The 17,157-nt window shown below is 58.2% G+C and overlaps 1 protein-coding gene across 1 annotated transcript in view; it reads right to left on the bottom strand.

The window, feature by feature from the left end:
- The window catches only part of MN1 (MN1 proto-oncogene, transcriptional regulator), a 44,196-nt gene extending 35,748 nt beyond the window's left edge, over positions 1 to 8,448 (bottom strand). Inside the window, exon 1 of the mRNA XM_023646926.2 lies at positions 4,685 to 8,448. Coding sequence (XP_023502694.2) covers positions 4,685 to 8,420 — 3,736 coding nt within the window. The 5' untranslated portion in view covers positions 8,421 to 8,448. The remainder of the gene's footprint in view (positions 1 to 4,684) is intronic.
- Positions 8,449 to 17,157: the final 8,709 nt, after the last annotated feature.

Raw genomic sequence — 17,157 nt, 5'->3', positions numbered from 1 at the left:
TTGTCACTCAAGTGGAGAGAAAGGTGATTTTGCTAAATCTTCCGGCATGGGGGGAGTTCGGGAGGTCCTGTGAAATCCCAAGGATACACTCAAATCTGCTCTTCCAGAGTGGGAAGAATTTGCGTCCTCTAATTTCACCTGGTCCTCCCGGACTGTTTATCAAAGAGGTACATTTTATATCAGCAGAGGGTATCAAGTCACTTCTTGGCGAGGGCAGTCGTATTTTCAGGACCTATTACGATTCTTTGTGGAAATTTAAATACCTCTGTCAGGCAAACAAAATCATATCAGGAATCAGAGAATTTCATTGCTAGAAAGAGAAATTAGATTAACGAACCCTTGCTCCTTTCCTAGAAACCTCAATAAAACAGAAGTACATTTCAACAGACTCTTACTTCCGGTCTGAAGGGGCCTCGCAAGCAATCGAAATGAATTTATATGAAAGGAAGATATCCTTGAGGAAAGGCCTTCAATCTACAAAAAAATGGACTATATTTATATACATAAGGATATAGAAGTAGATATTACATATTAGAAGGCTGTGGCTATTTAAAAGCAAAACAGTCAGAAAAATCCAGTGGCAGAAACCATGACAAGTTCAACAGCGATAAGCTTCAGCCCCTTAAAACATCCCTGTCCTTTATTAACGTTTAGTAGAAATGTATAATTGTAGATGTGCACAAGGTTGGGGTTTTATGTGGGGAGGCGGGCAAAGCAGACAGGTTTATTACACCGATGAAATATTAAACAAGCACCAAAGAACGGTAGTAGTGTGTCCCGGACGAGCCAGGGAGTGGGCAGGCCCCATCCTCGCGGCACAAAGCGGGCTCCTATCTGTTTACATTACTCCTGATTAACACCTGCGAAGTTTTGGGTTACATCTTCCGGAGGCGCAAAAGTCCCATGAAGGCATGCAACCCGGGGCTGGCTCATTTCGCAGGGAAACGGGAGAGCAAGGCTCCTTGCCTTCCCAAAACAAGTTTGAGTGAGCCTTAAAAATTCTCTCCGCAGTGTGGGGAGGGGGGAGAGCGACTCAGAAAAATAGCACTAGGATCCCCCCTGCGAGCCTCCCCCAGGCCTGCTCCTAGACTAAGGAGATTCAACGTTCAGATCCTGCCTGCCTAGTATTTCTCAGCACTGACTGTGTTCCAACTGGAACACGGAGAGAAGCATGAAATTCCAAAAATTTCTCCCACATCATTGTAAAAACATCATACTTCCAAAAAGGGCAGGATTGTATGCAGAGCGTATACAGAGAGCTCTCCCATTTCAGTGTGTGTGAAAAAGCGCTTCTAGACAGCTCGGGACCTCAAGATAGAGAGCAACCCACGGAATGGAACTTTGGCAAGGCCAAACTTATTACAGACCACGGTTAATTCAAGTTTTGAAAATCGTCAAGGGCAGGAGAGGGGAAAACACCCTTTTTTAGGCTTCATATCCTTTCTCTACAATCTAACATTGTCTCTCCTTCTCTGTCTGTTTGGAAATTCCTCCATAGCCACACATCTATTACAAAGATAGGTGGGCGATTTTGCAAACTAATTTCAAATTCATGTAATCCTCAGTAATTTAATGGATGTCTGAATAGGCCCAAACTCAGGCTGGTTTTTTTTTTTCTTTCTTTCTTCAACCTCACCCTCCCCCCACTCCAACTTTGTGCAAACAGAACCCCCTCGATAAGACGCAGAGTTTCATTATAGAAAAGTTGTTGGGTGGGTTAAGAAGTCAGAGGAACCATAATTTGGAAAAGTTCACTTTCCTCGTAAAAAAATCATCATCGCATGTGATTCTGGCCTAGACTTTGCGAGAAATGCAACTTGCCAGTCGAGTTCCCTCCCCTCCAAAAGACAACTAAGCCCCATAAGACAATCTGGGCACGTCCCAGTGGCTACACGGCTGGTGCAGTTCTGAAGACTTCTTCGTTCTCTCCAATCTGAGCACGGATCATTTTGTTAAATACCGGCTAGGATTTTGCCATCGGAGCGAAGAATTTCAGAAACGGTGTTAATATTTAATCACATTAGGACGGGTGTGTTTTATGGCGTGACAAAATAAAATATCATTACAAAAATGAGCTTTGCCTGAAAGGGGCTGGCGGGCGGGGGTGGGAGGTGACAGAAAGTGCTTGCTAGGGCTGGAACCTAGAGAAGGTACCTTTAAAGCCTGGGGACACCACTGCTTCATGGCTGGGGGGACCACGGGCCGGTGCTTAAGGAGCAGCAGAATGTTTTCCTTAAAAAAAATGTTTTAACTCTATTTCGAAGTGGCACACTTCACTCTGAATTTCAGCCGGGGGGCTCGGGACCCTGCTGAAGGCTCTGTGTACCTATTTATACAGCATGTACAGATGGAACTGCACGGTGTTATCATAATGAAAAGTTCAATCATCCTTATTTACTACCAGTAAGGGAGTAGAAATCGGATGCACATACCTTATAAAGCCTTAACTAGCAGCCCCAAGGCTGCAGAAGCTGTGAGTGACCTCAATTCGGGGCTTTATCTAGGAAACTATCCTTCCCACATCAGAGAGTGGAAAACAAAGGAGGTCAAGTGGGTGTCCCTGCCCAGGCTTCTCAGGCGGCTGGGCTGGCCCGGTCTGTGAAGGAAGTCCCTGTCCTCTCCTGGGCAGGGGAGGGCCGCGTTCAGCTCACAGGGGAAGTCAACCTTAACGTGCCCAGCATCTGTATCCCCAAAAATATTTTCCCTCGCCTGACTGTGATAATGAAACAAACAAAACAAAACGTTTCTTTAACGACATTTCTTCATTCACAGCCCCCTGCATTTTTTTTTTTTTCTGCAAAGGAAAACTAGTTGGACTGGGGAGAGAGTGGTGTGGCACCTTAAAAAAAAATCTTATTAAAAAAGGGCCTTCGAAAGGCTCGCAGGCAAAGTGCTACTGGTTTTTCTTTATTAATTCTCTAAATCAGGTTTGCTTTTTGTTTTTTTTTTAACTTTTCTCACCCCATTTTGGCCAATATGTTGTTAATTATGGGGGGGGAGGGGGAAGGGGGAGGGGCGGCCAGGCCAAGCCAGGCCAGGTAGAAGTGACAGGGGCTGCGATTTGTGCTAACCAGCTATCGATCGACCGGATCGAGATGTTGTGTACAAGAAAATAAAAGAGAAGGGGGGCCGAGCGCGCAGGATGCTAAGTCCCACTCCATTTTCAAAAGGGGGAGGGGGGAGGAGAAGCAGCCGAGGGTCCCAAACTAACCAATTTATGGCCTTGCTCGGGAGAAGCCTGCAGAATGCTGATGCTGGGCACAGCGGCTGCTGTGCATGCTAAACGCGGCTTCAAATGAGAGCGCGGCGTCCCGGGCTGGGCGGTAGGCAAACAAAGAGAAGAGCGGCGCGGACGTATTCATGAATTAGAAAACCCAAGCGGGAAGGCTACCCGGTCGGGCGGGCGCCCGCCGCCCCCCGACTTCTGAGCCACCCAACTCCCCGCCTGCTTCACTTCCCCTCCTCCTCCCGCCCCTGCCCCCACCCCGTTCTCCTAAAACCTACCCTCACCTCAAACCCAGGGTCAAGAGATGGCAGGATGTGGGGAGGACCAGGAAAACCAAGTCAGAGGAAGAGAACTCTAGGAGAGGGCAAGAAGCAGGAGGTGGATTTTGTAAAAGACAAGCTTAAGTCCGGCCACTGGCTGCACGGGAATATTCCATCTGGTGACACCAAGGGGATTCAACTAGGGTTGAACAGAAAAAGGTAGGAATGGGGGAAAAAAAATGATGTTAATTTTAAGAAGCCATTATCTGTACGGAAAAAAAAAGGCCTCATTATAATAAAATGGATATCTACTGCAGCCCAGTCATCTTTAGGTTAAAAAAACTGATATTCCTTTAACTGCAATGGTGGTCCATTTCTTGACCCCCATCCCACCCACCTTTAAGGCCTCCGGGCCTGGTGGGGAGGGGGTGCTCAGAATGCAAACGAGAGCTGGGTCCAGACATCTGTCACAAAAGCCAGGGGAGATATTGACAAACGCGGGTCCTTTGTGTCTTAAGAATATATATCCTATCCCCATACACAAATGATGCCCTGGCTGAGGGGTCCGCTCTCTGCCAAGCAGACCCCACCCCAACCCCGGCCCCCCCACCAGATGCCAAGGAGATACACCCTGAAAAGTCCACCTGTGTCCTGCGACCCAGACAGGTCCCTAGTTTTTCAAGGAAACTCTAGGAGTTAAGGAGAGACGAACAGCTATTCATTAGGAACAAATGTCAAATTAGGCATCGCCCCTGAGTGGTGCTGCCTGGCGACACCAGAGCTGGTAACTTTCTTTCCTAAGGATGCTGGCACACCAAAGGGAACTGAGGCTGGAGGCTGGCTGATTAGGAGAAGGTAGAGAAACATCAACACAACTTCCCAGGTGGCCTGCCAGGAGGAGGGGGATGGACACAACTCCTAAAAAGTGGAACCAGCCTGAATGTTGGGGATGAGGAGTCTTAGGGTAAAAGGAAAAGGACCTGGTCCTCTGAGCAACCAGCAAGCCAGCTAAAACTTGAAGACGGGGATTCACAATAACCCCCAAAGGGCTGCCGCCTCAGTTCTTACCACCCTGTTGAAACAGAATCTACCTGGCAGCCTGTGCTCTCCTAACCTCAAGGACCCTCCGCCTTTCTGGAGCCTTCCAGGCCTGCAGTGGGGCGGGGCGGGTTTGGGAGAGGTGGGAAGGATGCTATACCTTCTTTGCTGTTGGGGTTCTGGGGTTTGGCCTTCTCCCAGGGCGCCAGCGTCTTGTCGTCGTCTGCGCCGTCCACCAAGGCCTTGTCAGCGGGCATGTACCAGGTGGCGCTGTGCTCGGCCATCAGCGAGTCCAGGTCGATGGTGCTCATGGCGCTCTTGACCGCCTCGGAGCAGCAGCTGCTCAGCTCGCTGTCGCCATTCTGCGCGCCAGAGGCCCCGACGGCACACTCCCCCTTTTTGCCACCCTTGAGCCCCAGGGGCTGGTCCTCGGAGATGCTGAATTGCTGCCTCTGCAGCTGGATCTGGGCCTGGAGGATCTCCAGGGGGTGGATCTCGTCGGGTGGCGGGGCCCCGCTGCTGCTCGTCGGGGTCCGGACCTGCTCCAGGCCCGGCGTGCCGGGATGGCCCGCGCCCCCGCCGCCGCCGTAGCTGTCGGGGGTCGAGGTAGACGTAGACATGATGCCCAGGCCCAGCGGGGGCGCCTTCGGTCCGTGTTCCCCGGCGACCACCCCACGGGGAGGGAGTTTGGGCGAGCCTGTCACCAGAGGGCTCCTACTCGCTTTGGCCAGGGCCGGGGGGTTGTCGGAGCTGGAAGACACCTCGTCCTCGTTTGCGTAGCTCGTGCTGACTTCGTCCGAGGCGAACTCGCCCACGTGCGGGGAACTACTGTCCGACTTGGCCCCGCCGTCCAGGGACGCCATGAGGTCCGGCTGGTCCCCCAGGAGCAACTCGGCCCCCTTCCCCCACGACGGCGACGTGAGCGCTTTCTCGTGAGGCGTCGGCGCCCCGCGCGCCTCGCCGGTGGAGCTTCCCCCGACGGCTGCGCCCGGCGCCTGCTGTTGCCCTGGGCTCACCCCGGGGGCGCCCCCGCTGTCCGGCGCGGCAGAGTACTTGTCGAAGAAGGTCCCGGGGCTCACGTGACCACTGTCCCTTTTTCTGCGACCCCGGCCCCGGCCGCCGCCCCCGGGGACCGGCTTGCCGTCGTTCCCCGACGTTGACTCCAGGGTGTAGTTCGGGGAGAGACTGGTGCCGTCCCCCGGGGCGGGCGGGTTGGGCGGCCCCGAGGCTTTGGAGCCGCTGCTACTGGTCCCCGACGGGCCTCCGGGCCCTGGGGCCCCAGGAGCAGCCCCTCCGGGGAAGTAATCCGAGCCCGGGTTGCCGGCCACGGTCGCGCCCTCGGTCTCGTTCTGGCTCAGTTTCCTCTTGCCCTCGGGCGGGTTTTTCTTGTTGAAGGTCACGTTGAGGTTGGGAGCGCCCAGGCTGGCGATCATGTTCTGGCAGGCGGTGGAGAGCGCAGCCAGGCAGCTCTGGCCGAACAGGTTGTCCTTGGAGCTGGGCTTGTTGAAGGAGCCCAGCGAGAGCGCGCCCAGCTTGCTGGCCGAGGAGCGCTGGCTGGGCTGGAAATCAGGCTGCGGCGGGTACGCGCCCCCCCCGCCGCCGCCGCCGCCGCCCGTGCTGCCGCCGCCCCCACCCGTGCTCGGGGGCGAGTTCACGCCCGGGCCGCTGTGCGGCGTGGCCTGCCGGTTTGCCGCGCCGAACGGGAAACCAGGCTGGCCCGCGAGCGCGGGCGCGCTGAAATCCGGCGGCGGGGGCCGGCGCTCGGAGGGAGCGCTAGGCAGCCCCACCCCAGCCCCGGGCGACTGCAGTTGGCCCAGGCTGGCCAGGCTACCCCCGAACTGCAGGCCAGGTGAGGGCAGCGCGGGCACGTGGCCTTCTCCGGGCATCCTCAGCGGCTCCTGCAGAGGGCCCCGGAACAGCACCCCTGAGCCACCCGGCGGAGGGGGCGGTGCCAGCCCAGGGTCGTGCGGGCCGCAGTCAGCCGGCAGGCCCGAGCCGCCCATCCTGCGAGGCAGCAGGTCACCTGGCGACGGATGAGGCCCTGGGAACCACGCGCTCTCCTGCGCCAAGTGCGGCGCCTGCTGCTCGAAGGTGCCCAGGCGCCCTGCGCCCGCGCCGCCGCTGTCACGCTCAAAGTTCGGCTGGGCCAAGCCGCCCACCGGGCCGCCGTGCACCAAGCTGCCCTGGCCCACGTCCCCGGGGTGGCCTAGCTGGGCCAGACTGGGCTGGCGCAGCCGCTGCTGCTGATTCCGCGACGCCATCTGCTTAATCATGAGGGCCGCGTTTTGGCGCTGCTGCTGCTGTTGCTGCTGCTGCTGTTGCTGCTGCTGCTGCTGCAGGGACTGGTGGTCCGGGGCCGGGTGCTGCAGGGGTGGCCCCGAGGGGAAGCTATCGGGGACAGGCGGCGTGAACTCGCCGGGTAGGCCCGAATAGGCGGAGGGCGAGAGGTGGTTGTCCAGAGCGCCGTTGTGCATGCTGCCGTTCCACGACGCGCAGCGGTCCACTCCCGCGCTGCCCGGGAAGTCAAAGCGCGGCCTCTTGGCCACATTCATGTAGGGGGGCGCGTCGAAATGCTGCAGCCGCTGGTTGGGCGCCTGCTGCGGAGCGGGGTGCTGCATGTTAAACACAGCCTCGGAATAAGGGTGCATACTCCGGTTCTCCAGCCGGTGGATGGGGTACTCGAACTGCGCGTGTTGGCTGGGCAGCATGGGGCCCCCGTCCTGCAGGCCGCCGCTGGGCGTGCCCGCCTCGCCTTGCTGGGGCCGCGGGAGCGCAGGAGGGCACGAATTTTGTCGGACCAGAAGACCGGGCGGCGGCGGCTGCGGCTGCTGCGGTTGCTGCGGCTGCTGCGGGGGAGGCTGCTGCGGGGGCGGCGGCGCCTGCTGAGGAGGCTGCATTAACGGGTGTCGGGAGCCTACCCCCGGCTCCAGACTCACGGGCATCTTGCGGGCCCCGCCGAACCTCTCGAAGAACACGCCGTGCTGCTGTTGCTGCTGCTGCTGCTGCTGCTGCTGCTGCTGTTGCTGGGCGTGCATTTTGGACAAGCCCACCATGCCTGCAGCTCTGGGCATGGACGAGGCACCCGGGAAAGAGCCCCCGGGAACCTGGCGGCCAGCCGCATAATGAGGCAGCTGCCCCTCGGAATCAGAAGGCGAAAACATGTCGAAATGTCCTGAGGGCGCCTCGCCCGGGTAATTGTATTCCAGCGAGTCGACGGCTCCTTGGTTCGCCACCCTCCGGGGCTCCAGACTGTGGGAATCGGAGCCGCTGGAGGCGGGCAGGCCGTGGAAGGAGGCGGCTCGGTTAGGGCTCTGGTCCAGCGGCAAGCATGGGGCAGGCACGGCATGGCCCGAGGCGCCCGAACTGTGAAAGTCCGGAAGGTTCCCGGGTCGCTGCGGGCCGAAGCTCTCGGGCCCCTGGCTCTCCGCCATGTGGTCGTAACCCTCGGCAAACGGCGGCTGGCTGCCCAGGCCGCCGCCGGCGCCTCCGTAGCCAAGCAAGCGACCCCCGTGCAGGCACGAGGCCCCTGGGTCCGGGCCGCCAAAGTTGCCCCCGAAGTGGGAGTGATGCTGGTGGGGGTGGTGGACTCCTGGGTGTCCGTGGTGCGGCTGCTGGCCTCCGAAGAATCCGTGTACTGGCTGCGCCTGCAGCCCCCCCGCGTGCAACTCCGAGTGTCCGCGCGCGTGGAAGCCGTAAGGCTCCATGTTCATGCCCAACATCGGGGGCTCCCCCAGCGCGCTCATGGCAGGGTCCACCGGGCCAGGGGGTCCCCCTGCGTGGAAAGCCGGGGCCTTAAAGTGGGCGTTCATGCTTAGTCCGGCCTCGTTAAAGTTCCTCTCGCCCTGGCCAGCGTTCCTGCTGTTGATCTGGGGCTCGAATTGGTCCAGCCCAAACATACTTGGCGGGGGGCGGGGGGATCAATAGGGCATGACAGCCTGCTCTCCGCGGCGCGCCTCCGGCCAGCTACTCGTTCCGGCGCTGGGTTGGACGCTCCGGGACGCTCAGCACCGCGGGGGCGCAGCGCGCGCCGCCACCTCGCCAGGCGTGTGGGTTATCTGCTCCTCTCGCGAAGCTCTGCCTCTGCCCCACGCGGGCCTCTCACATCTTGCGGCGCCGCGGGGCCTCCAGGAGCCGTGTTGGGGGGCCCATGCCCCGGGCCGTGGGCACAGCCGCGGGTGGGTTTGCGGGGAGGGGACGGAGCTGCGGACGAGTGGAGACAAAAAGTTAAGTGGGGGGAAGGAGGCGGGAAGGAAGGAGGGAGAACAGAGCGATCACCTTCTTAAGTCCGATTGGATCGAGTGGGGAGCCCCGGACGCCGCCGCAAGCCTGCCGGAGTCCGTGGTGGAGCTGCTAAGGGACCGAGCAGGGAGACCCTTGAAAGCGGCGGCTGGCGCCGGGGTACGGACAGAGCGGTCCCTCCCCCCGCCCCCGGAGTCCCCGCGCTCCGCAGCCCGAGCCTCCTCCAAGCACGATCCGCTCGCACAGTCCCCGGCGGCCCCAAGCGAGCGGCTACTGCTTCTTCAGCGGGTCGGAGGACTGGAGGCTCCGCTCGGCATCACCGGCGCCCGCCCCCGAGCCGAGGGCGCAGCGCGGCTGGGGAGGCGGCGGGCCCGGGGTTGGAGCGGAGGGCTGGGGGAAGGCGCCGCTCCCCTGCTCCGCGGCTGGTGCGCTGCACCCCGGCGCGCCGCTTCGCGGCCACGTCCGCTGCCTGCCGCTTCTGTCGTCCGCTGTTCGGTCTCTGAGTTCGCGGGGGGCTCCGCGCCCCGTTCCAGGCGCGGACGGGCAGCGAGACGAGGGCTTGGGTCGCTCCAAGGCTCGGGTTCCCTGCCTCCGCGCCGAGGTGCTTCGCCAGTCCCCCTCGGACCCGGGGAGGGGGGCGTACGCGGGTTGGGGGGCCACGCTGGGCTAGAAGGCTAAGGCGTTCCGGCTGCGCTCTCGGAGCCCGGATTGGGGGGGCGGGGGCACCTCTGGGGGGTCCGCGTACCCCTCTCCTGGCTGGCGGGGGGGCTCTGCGTGGGGCGTTCCGAGGGTCTCGGCTCCCCTCTCTGTGTCTGCCTCTCGCCCAGCGCCGGGAGAAGCAGCAACAAGTTTTGCATTTCAGCAATCAATTTCAGCCATTACATTTGCACCAATCAGCGCAGCCCGAGCTCCGGGTCCGGGGCGGGGCTCGCTCTTAAGGTGGTCCTGGGTGCTGGCTGCTGAGGCCCCCGCCGCGAACCCGCACTTCGCCCGCTCCGGGGTCCCTCGAGCCGGTCTCGCCTCGGGGTCCGGCGCCAGTGCGCTGGGGGCGCGCCCTGGCCTCCTGGCTCCGCGGGCTGGAGAGGGCGCAGGCGGAGAATGGCGGGAGCTGGCTTTGTTCACCCCCCTTCCCACTTACACAGTTACCAACTCCCCACCCCCAACTGAAGCGAGACCTGCGGGGTGGGCAGGGGGCGGGGAGGTGGGCGGTAAGCGGTGCGGGGCGCGCAGACAATGGGGTCGCCAGGCAATTCTCTTGGACTCGCCACGGAAAGTCGCTAAGTGACGACTGCGCTTGAGCCCTGGGGCGAACCCTCGGCTCTCCCCCGCCGCCTGCTTCCTAGTGGCGCCCAAGTTAGCCGGCCCTCAGATTTTCCTGGAGGTGAAAGCAGACGGGGAACCTCGAAGTTAGGGTTCCCCTCGAGAGATCCGGGCGCGTGCTCGCTCCTCCCTCACTAGGGCGCGCACAATGGTTCCCTATCCCCACTGTCTGGGGTTCCCGGTTCTCCGTCGCTAGCTTCCGCCAGGAGGAGCCATGACCACTCGGCCACTTTATCGGGGACACATCCGATGAGCCCAGCACCAGAGCGGCCAGGCAGCTGGGAGCCCCGAGAAAACCCTCGCGCGGAGGACGCACGCACGCGCTGTCCGGAGCACCCCACTGCGGGCGGCCGGGCCAAGGCCCAGGCCCTCTGCGGGCGCGAGGACGGCCTCCTTAAGAGATCAATTAAACTGAAGAGGCCAAGGAACGGAATTGGGTTGTGATACTAAAATCAATAGGAGTAATTTAATATCTGCCCTGCTCTTTATGAAATATTTATCCCAATAATCTTATTTAAAATGTTTAGGTCTTCCTGATCTCCACTGAGGCTGAAATCTATCTTGCAATTAGAAGTTGGGAGTTAGAGGTGATGGAGGGTACAGGAGGTGTTTATTCTGTGTGTGAGTGTGTGTGTGTGTGTTCATCCCTAAAGTGTGTGTAGGGAGAGAAGGGGAGAACGTCTATTTTCCCTGCCATAAAATAGCACGAGGCGGTTTTGCTAGCAGACCAGCGTTCTTAGAAGGGGAAGGAAAAAAAAAGAACTTTTTTGAAGTGCCCTGGTATCGCTATTAAATCTAAATAAAATTAAGCATGGTGTATAAAAATGCCTTTTCCCCCCACAAAAGAAAGTGTTTATCGCCCAAGTCTGTCTAGCGTTTGCTAAATTGCGCATGAAATCTGAAATGAAATAAACGTTATAATAAAACCAACCCCTGAGCCCTTTTTATTTAAAAACCTCAGATTAAGCACTCCACCGTCGCGGGCGGGAGTTAAAAAGTTAGCACGGCGGGCGCGCGGATTCATGACTCTCCGGAGGTGCTGCTAGGCAGGCAGCCGCTGGGGTGTCCTGGAATCAAAATGCCAGGAGGATGGGCTCCACGCAGGCCGAGGGGAGGCAGCAAGCAGAGTCTGGAGGGGCTCCCCAAGAAAATAACACCCCCCCCCCCCCCCGCCGAAAAGGAATACAGATAAAAACAAACAATACAAAACCTCCAACTTTAAAACTCAGAGAGCTGTAGCAAGCTCAGATCTAAGGCCCTTCCTGGGACCTCCCTGTTGTGGATGTCCACAGATATTTTTTCTTTTTGAAATTAAAAATGAAAATTACCCCCACCAAAAAATGGGGTCCATAAATAAGCATCGGGAAGAAGTATTTGTATAGGGCGGCGGAGTTTTAACAGGATTTTTCTGCAGGATCAGGTTGCTGGGCTGTGATTAAATATTGATTTTGTGTAATTAGTTTTCATGTGAACTATCCTCTTGCTGATAGCTCAGAGGTTTCAGAACTAGAAAAGAAATGGAATTGGACATGGAAATTATTACTTAGCGAAGTGACAGGGAAGTGAGGGCTGGAGAAAAGACCGGGGCTTGGCTGATATCGGCACAAAGAAATAAAGAGCCTGAGTAGGCCTCTTGCGAGCCTACCCACCCCCGCCCGCCCAGGGCCCCAGGCCAGAGCAGGGGGCAACCTTCCGGGCAGGAAGGGGACCAGCCGGGAGAATGGTTTCCAGGAGGAGGGCCCTGCGTGGGCAAAGGCTTCGGAAAGCCCGTGACACCTGGTCACATACCTGGTCCAGAGCGGTGGGTTCTGGGTTCTGGGTGTCTATAGGTGCCTCCTGTCTCCACGTGTGTCTGGAGGGAGTAGGGGAAATTGGGACCTGTCTGGAGCGCTGGGTGGGCCAGGGCAGTGGGAGGAACAGCTCAGAGACCTGCAGTCTGGGGAGACCCCCGTTGGGGTGGGCCCTCGCTGAGGCATGACTTCACATGGGGCTGGGTGGGGGTCCCCTGAACACCTGGGCAGGTTTCCTGTGGAATAATTCTGTGCACTCCAGGGAGGGGGGTGTGGGAGTATTTTTCTGGGGCTGTTTCCAAAAGTTAAGTCTCCGTGGTGCGTGAGTGTCTGAAAGGAGGGTGTGTTTGGGGCCGGCTGTGTTTCTGCGCAGGATGTGTGTCTGGGTCGCCTTTTCCTAACACTGCGCATGTTGTGCGGGTGTGGAGCAGGACCTGCACTTGGGTCTTTGCCCGTGCGGGGGTAGCAGAGCACCCTCACGTGTTTGTGGACACACCTGCATGGCGGTGCGTTCCTGTGTCTCCGGGTGTCTCCAGGAATGTGCCCGGGGGAGATGCACTGTCTGTCCCCCAACCCCTGTGTGTATGCTTCTGTGTTTGAACCTAAGTGTGCGCACAAGTGCCTCACACCTGTGTGCCTGCATCTCTGCTCACGGGTGTCCGTTTTCTCTGCGAGTGTGAGGGCGTGTGGCCCTGCCTGTGCCCGTCTGTGCCTGCGGATGCCCCGGGGTGTGTGCCTCCCTGGCGTGGGCGCCCCTGCGTGTGCGTGTGTGTGCTCTCCGCCTGCCTGCGAGGGCCTGCGTTTCTTTGGAACAGACACATTGCCCCCTAGCGCTCAGATGAATTCAGAGTCCCCGCCCGCCGGCACAGAGCCTGGAGCAGCCGGAGCCACAGGGTCCAGTCTCGGGGCCTTTCTCCCTCCTCATTCCCTTCCTCCAGCCCTGCCCTTGAAGGTCACTGAGAGCGTTGGTACAGGTCTGAGGGGGCCTCCTGGGCGGTGGAGAAGGACACACAGCCGGACTGGGACCCTGGAGCTGATGAGGGGTGCTTGGAGCTGGGGACAAGCAGGGAGCTGCCTGGAGTGGCCCCCCAGAACCCGCCCCACTGGGGCCGAGAGCCTGGCATCCCTGAACCAGCCCAGGAGCTCCCGTCCCAAAGGGGGCCCCCATTAGTGAACCCCTCACGCAACAAAAACACAAAACAACTGACACTCAACCTTCACTGTGTGGACACACAGGCTTCACGCCACCCATCAGGTCCCCAACACCAACACGGGCATGCACACTCACACACACCTCCCGAGCGGACGTGTCTGCCTACTGGCCACGGGGTATGGAAGGCTCCCTCTGCGTCACACTGGTCCTTTACAGCCAGGGGCCCATTTCACCCTTGCAGCAACCCAACCCCCCAAGGTCGGGACTCTGAACTCACTTGACAGGTGAGGACAGGGAGCCTCAGACTGGTCAAGTGACTTCCCCAAAGTCAGAGAATGGCAGAGTGGGGATTCCGGTCCAGTCCACCTGACCCCCAGCTGGCTCTTACCCACTGCCTGCTCTGCCTGCGTGCCACAGTTCAGGAAAAGTGCTCACTAGCCCGGCGCAAGGAATGTGTAAGTGCCGAGAAATGGCAGTCACCTTTATCACGACTGCCACTGCTGTCATTATTAATATGATCGTGGTTATGACTAGTATTATTCTCTGTGTGTCTCTCGACTACACAAGCATGAGAAATTAGCACACACACACATGCACACACTTCTATCTTCAGCCTTCTCGCCGCTCACTGCCGCGCCCTTTAGAGCTCAGAAACACTGCAATCACAACAGACCTAGTGTCTCCCGCAGGCACAGGCCCTCAGGGGACTGGAGGGGAACCCCCTTCCCCAGGGGTAGAGGGGCCCTCAAAAGACTCCCTCTCCTGAGTCAGGAAACGGGAAGAGCTTTAACATTACGGACTCGGATTCAAATCTTGTCTTCGCCACTTACGAGCTGGGTGACCTTGGATGAAATACTTGCCTCCTCTGAGCTGGTTCCTATGGCGCATAAGGATGGAGACAATGTTTAAAAAGTGGCACAGAGCATGGCAGATGGCGGGCACTCATTAGCTGGTAGCCTCTCTTATTACTGTTATGATCATTATTATTTCTCCTGGGTTTGGATCCAGGGAGCTGGAGAACAGAACAATGATCCTAGAGCTGCCGGCTTGTTGTGACAAATCAGCCTGGCCTCGCCACCAGTCTTCGAGAGAAACAAGGTTTCCCTTCGTTGGTCACCTCAACCTCCCCCAGCCCACACCGCTCTGGTGTAAATGGGTGCAGGCCCAGCACCTGTCCAGGGAGCACCCCAGGCTGAAGCCCCCAGGGGAGGCCCAGCTATGGCCTGACAGAGGATAGTAGCTGGCTAGAGGTTGGAAGGGACCAGACCCCCATGTGGGCGCAGACTGCCAGTTGCTAAGCAACAGCATCCCCTCCCTCTCTCTGTGCATGACGCCTGATATCTTTTGAGGTCTCTCCTCCCTGTCCATTGAATAAATACATATTGGGTGCCTACTGTGTACCAGGGCTCAAGTTGGGAACTCAGAAAAAGCAGAAGGTCTAGTCCAAGCCCTCAAGCCAGATGAAAGGAAACCTAGTATTCTACAAGAAGAAGACTACATTACACACTATAAGGGGTAAAATAACTGCTGAGAGGAAGGGATAATAGATAAGGGTTCCCAGAGATGGGTATTGAAGGTAGAATAGGAGTTTAACGACCAGACCATGGTCGAAAGACTTCCCAAGCAGAGGAATCAGGTTAGACGGGCTGTGGGAAGGTTCGGGCAGCACTTTATTTAGAGTAGGATGAGGGAGGGGCAGGGGCTGCCTCTCAAGAGGTCAGCAGGACCCAGATGAGGAGGACCACAAAGGCCCATGGGAAAGCTTAGACGTTGTTCTGGGGAGCCACGAAAGGTTTTAAGCAAAGCCAAGTGACATAGTCAGAAGTGAATGTGAAAAGGTCCTTGAAGACCTCAGGGTCTCCCCTTTCTCTGCTTCTCAAAGCGGCCCCAGAAGCCATCTTTACTGGTTTTCCTGGAAACAGGGCCCGGGGAAGGGAAAGTCTCAAGTTTGTCCCCCAGCAGCCAGCACAGACCAAGGCAGTGCCCGCCGGCTCTGCCACCTCGGGGCTGTTGGCACGGACAAGGGTCCCCTCTGCCTCAGCGACTACACGTGCTGCTTCCAGGTGAGTAGGACTTCCCACCGGGCCCTCTGCCGGAGAGGCCGAGGGGTGTTGACAAGAGAGCTGGACCCGGCAGGCTCAAAGCTCAGTTCCACCAGGCTCTGACCCCGTGACTCTGGGCAAGCCTTGGACTGGATCTATAATAGGACCTGTCCCCAAGGGTGTCAGGGAGGCTGAAAGTGTGGGAAAGCACCCAGCCCATGCTATATAATATATATTATACATAATATGCATTATTATCCTCTATTATCCTCTATTATTATATTATACAGCGACCCTGTGAGGTAAGTTCTGTATTTTTCCCATGTTTATAAGGGAGGAAACTGAGGCACAGAGAGGTGAAAGGATTTGCCCCAAGGCATCCAGCAAGTGAGAGGCAGAGCGAGACTCACACCAGGCCTGGGCTGACCCCACATACCAGCCTGGGTCTGAGCCCTGGAGGGTGGCTGGGGAGGAGTCCCCTCCTTTTCTGCTCTCTCCACTCCTTCCTGTGCTCCCCTCTTTCCGAGATACCCCCAGGGCCTGACCACAGAGTTTCAAGATGAGGGAGCCGCTGAATTTCCCTTGGAACAACAGCGGCTGCGTCCCAGCCCGCCCGGCCGGGCAGGGCCCCCTGCACAGCCGGGCGAGAACCCTGCCTACCATAAGGCATTTCCACTTCCCAGGGACCCAGACACGCAGGGGCCGAGGCTCTGGAACCTGCTTCCAGCTTCAAGCTCTCCTTGACAGCCCAGCCTCCCCACAGGCACACTCCTTTTTCACGAATCCAGCTCCGGGCCAGCACCAACATCTCGACGGCATCCAGCCTGCTTCGCTGGGACCCGGGGCATCAGAAACTGGAGCGCGGCTTGAAAGTGCGAAGAGCAATCTTGATGAGAGCTTCTCCGTTATCCTTGGAAACATGCGGGAGGCCACACAGCTTGTACGCGGCAGGGCCTGCTCTCAAACTCGGGATCAGGATCCTAGAGCTGTTTCAGCGGCCTCTGGATCTACAAGGATCTCTCTCCCCCTGACGGCATCCAGCTATGAGCTTCTATTTTCCATTCTCTAAGCGGCGTGTGCTGAACCCAGGCCCCGGTCCCAAAATAACTCAAACCAGCCCTACCGGCTGCAACTGAGGCCCCAGCAAACCCAGGGCCCAGTCCAGCCTCCCCTTGAAAAAGTTCCCATTCCGCAAAAAAAAACAGGATCACACAGAAAGCGTCACTCCCTACACAATTAGTTAGAAAATGCGAAAGTTCCAGCAGGCTTCATAATTATTCAACAAACCTCTTCAGGGTACTGTCCCCCTCCTTCCATGGAAGGTTTTCTCTCTCCCCAGCCGTCAGCAAAGCAGGCTCATTACCACCGAGAATCTAGCTGGCAAACCAGCTTCATAAACGGAACCAAACAAGCAGACACGATGGGAAAACTTCAGACCAGCCAAAGCCGTTCAAATCGCGTTGCCCGCCCGGCGTTCCCCCATCCCCACCTCTCTCCTGCCGGGGAAGGCGGCACTGGGGGTGGGGGGACCTGGAGAATCCGCCCCGAGGCATGGAGAAGGTCACCCAGACTTGGCCTCGCAGCGCCTGGTGCTGAGGACATGTCCCCCAGGAAGGAACCCGACGCACAGCAGGCGTCTGAAGCCACATTCTGTGTTGCAGCAGCAGCGACAGCTACAGGGGCCGGCCAAGTAAGTCGCTGTCTGCTCGGCGCTGTCATGTCCCTCTTCATTTCCCACCACGAGGGGCAGGCTGGTGTGGCTCAGAGCCTCACACAGATCTGAGATCTGTGACCTTGATCAGGTCAGTCCCCTCCCTGTGCCTCAGTTTCCCCATCTGTGAAAGTTCCTAGCAGAACCTAGGTCAAAGCACCTTTGTGAGGATGGGATGAAATGATATGGGTTAAGCGTCACAGTCTCGCACCTCCCCTAGGAGGCAGGTGGAGGGGCTTATCAGGGTGGACGGTTCTTCTCTGGAGCTTCTGGAAGTGTGAGCCCCAGAGTAGGAAACGGGGGCGGGGGGCCCCTCTGGCAACTCACAATGGGAGGGAAGTGGTCTCCAGTTTTGAGCGCTCCCTGTGTGCCGGCCTC

This window comes from Equus caballus, chromosome 8 (assembly GCF_041296265.1).
Source record: "Equus caballus isolate H_3958 breed thoroughbred chromosome 8, TB-T2T, whole genome shotgun sequence".
Classification (NCBI taxonomy): Eukaryota; Metazoa; Chordata; class Mammalia; order Perissodactyla; family Equidae; genus Equus; species Equus caballus.
This window is presented reverse-complemented; position numbering and strand designations above follow the sequence as displayed.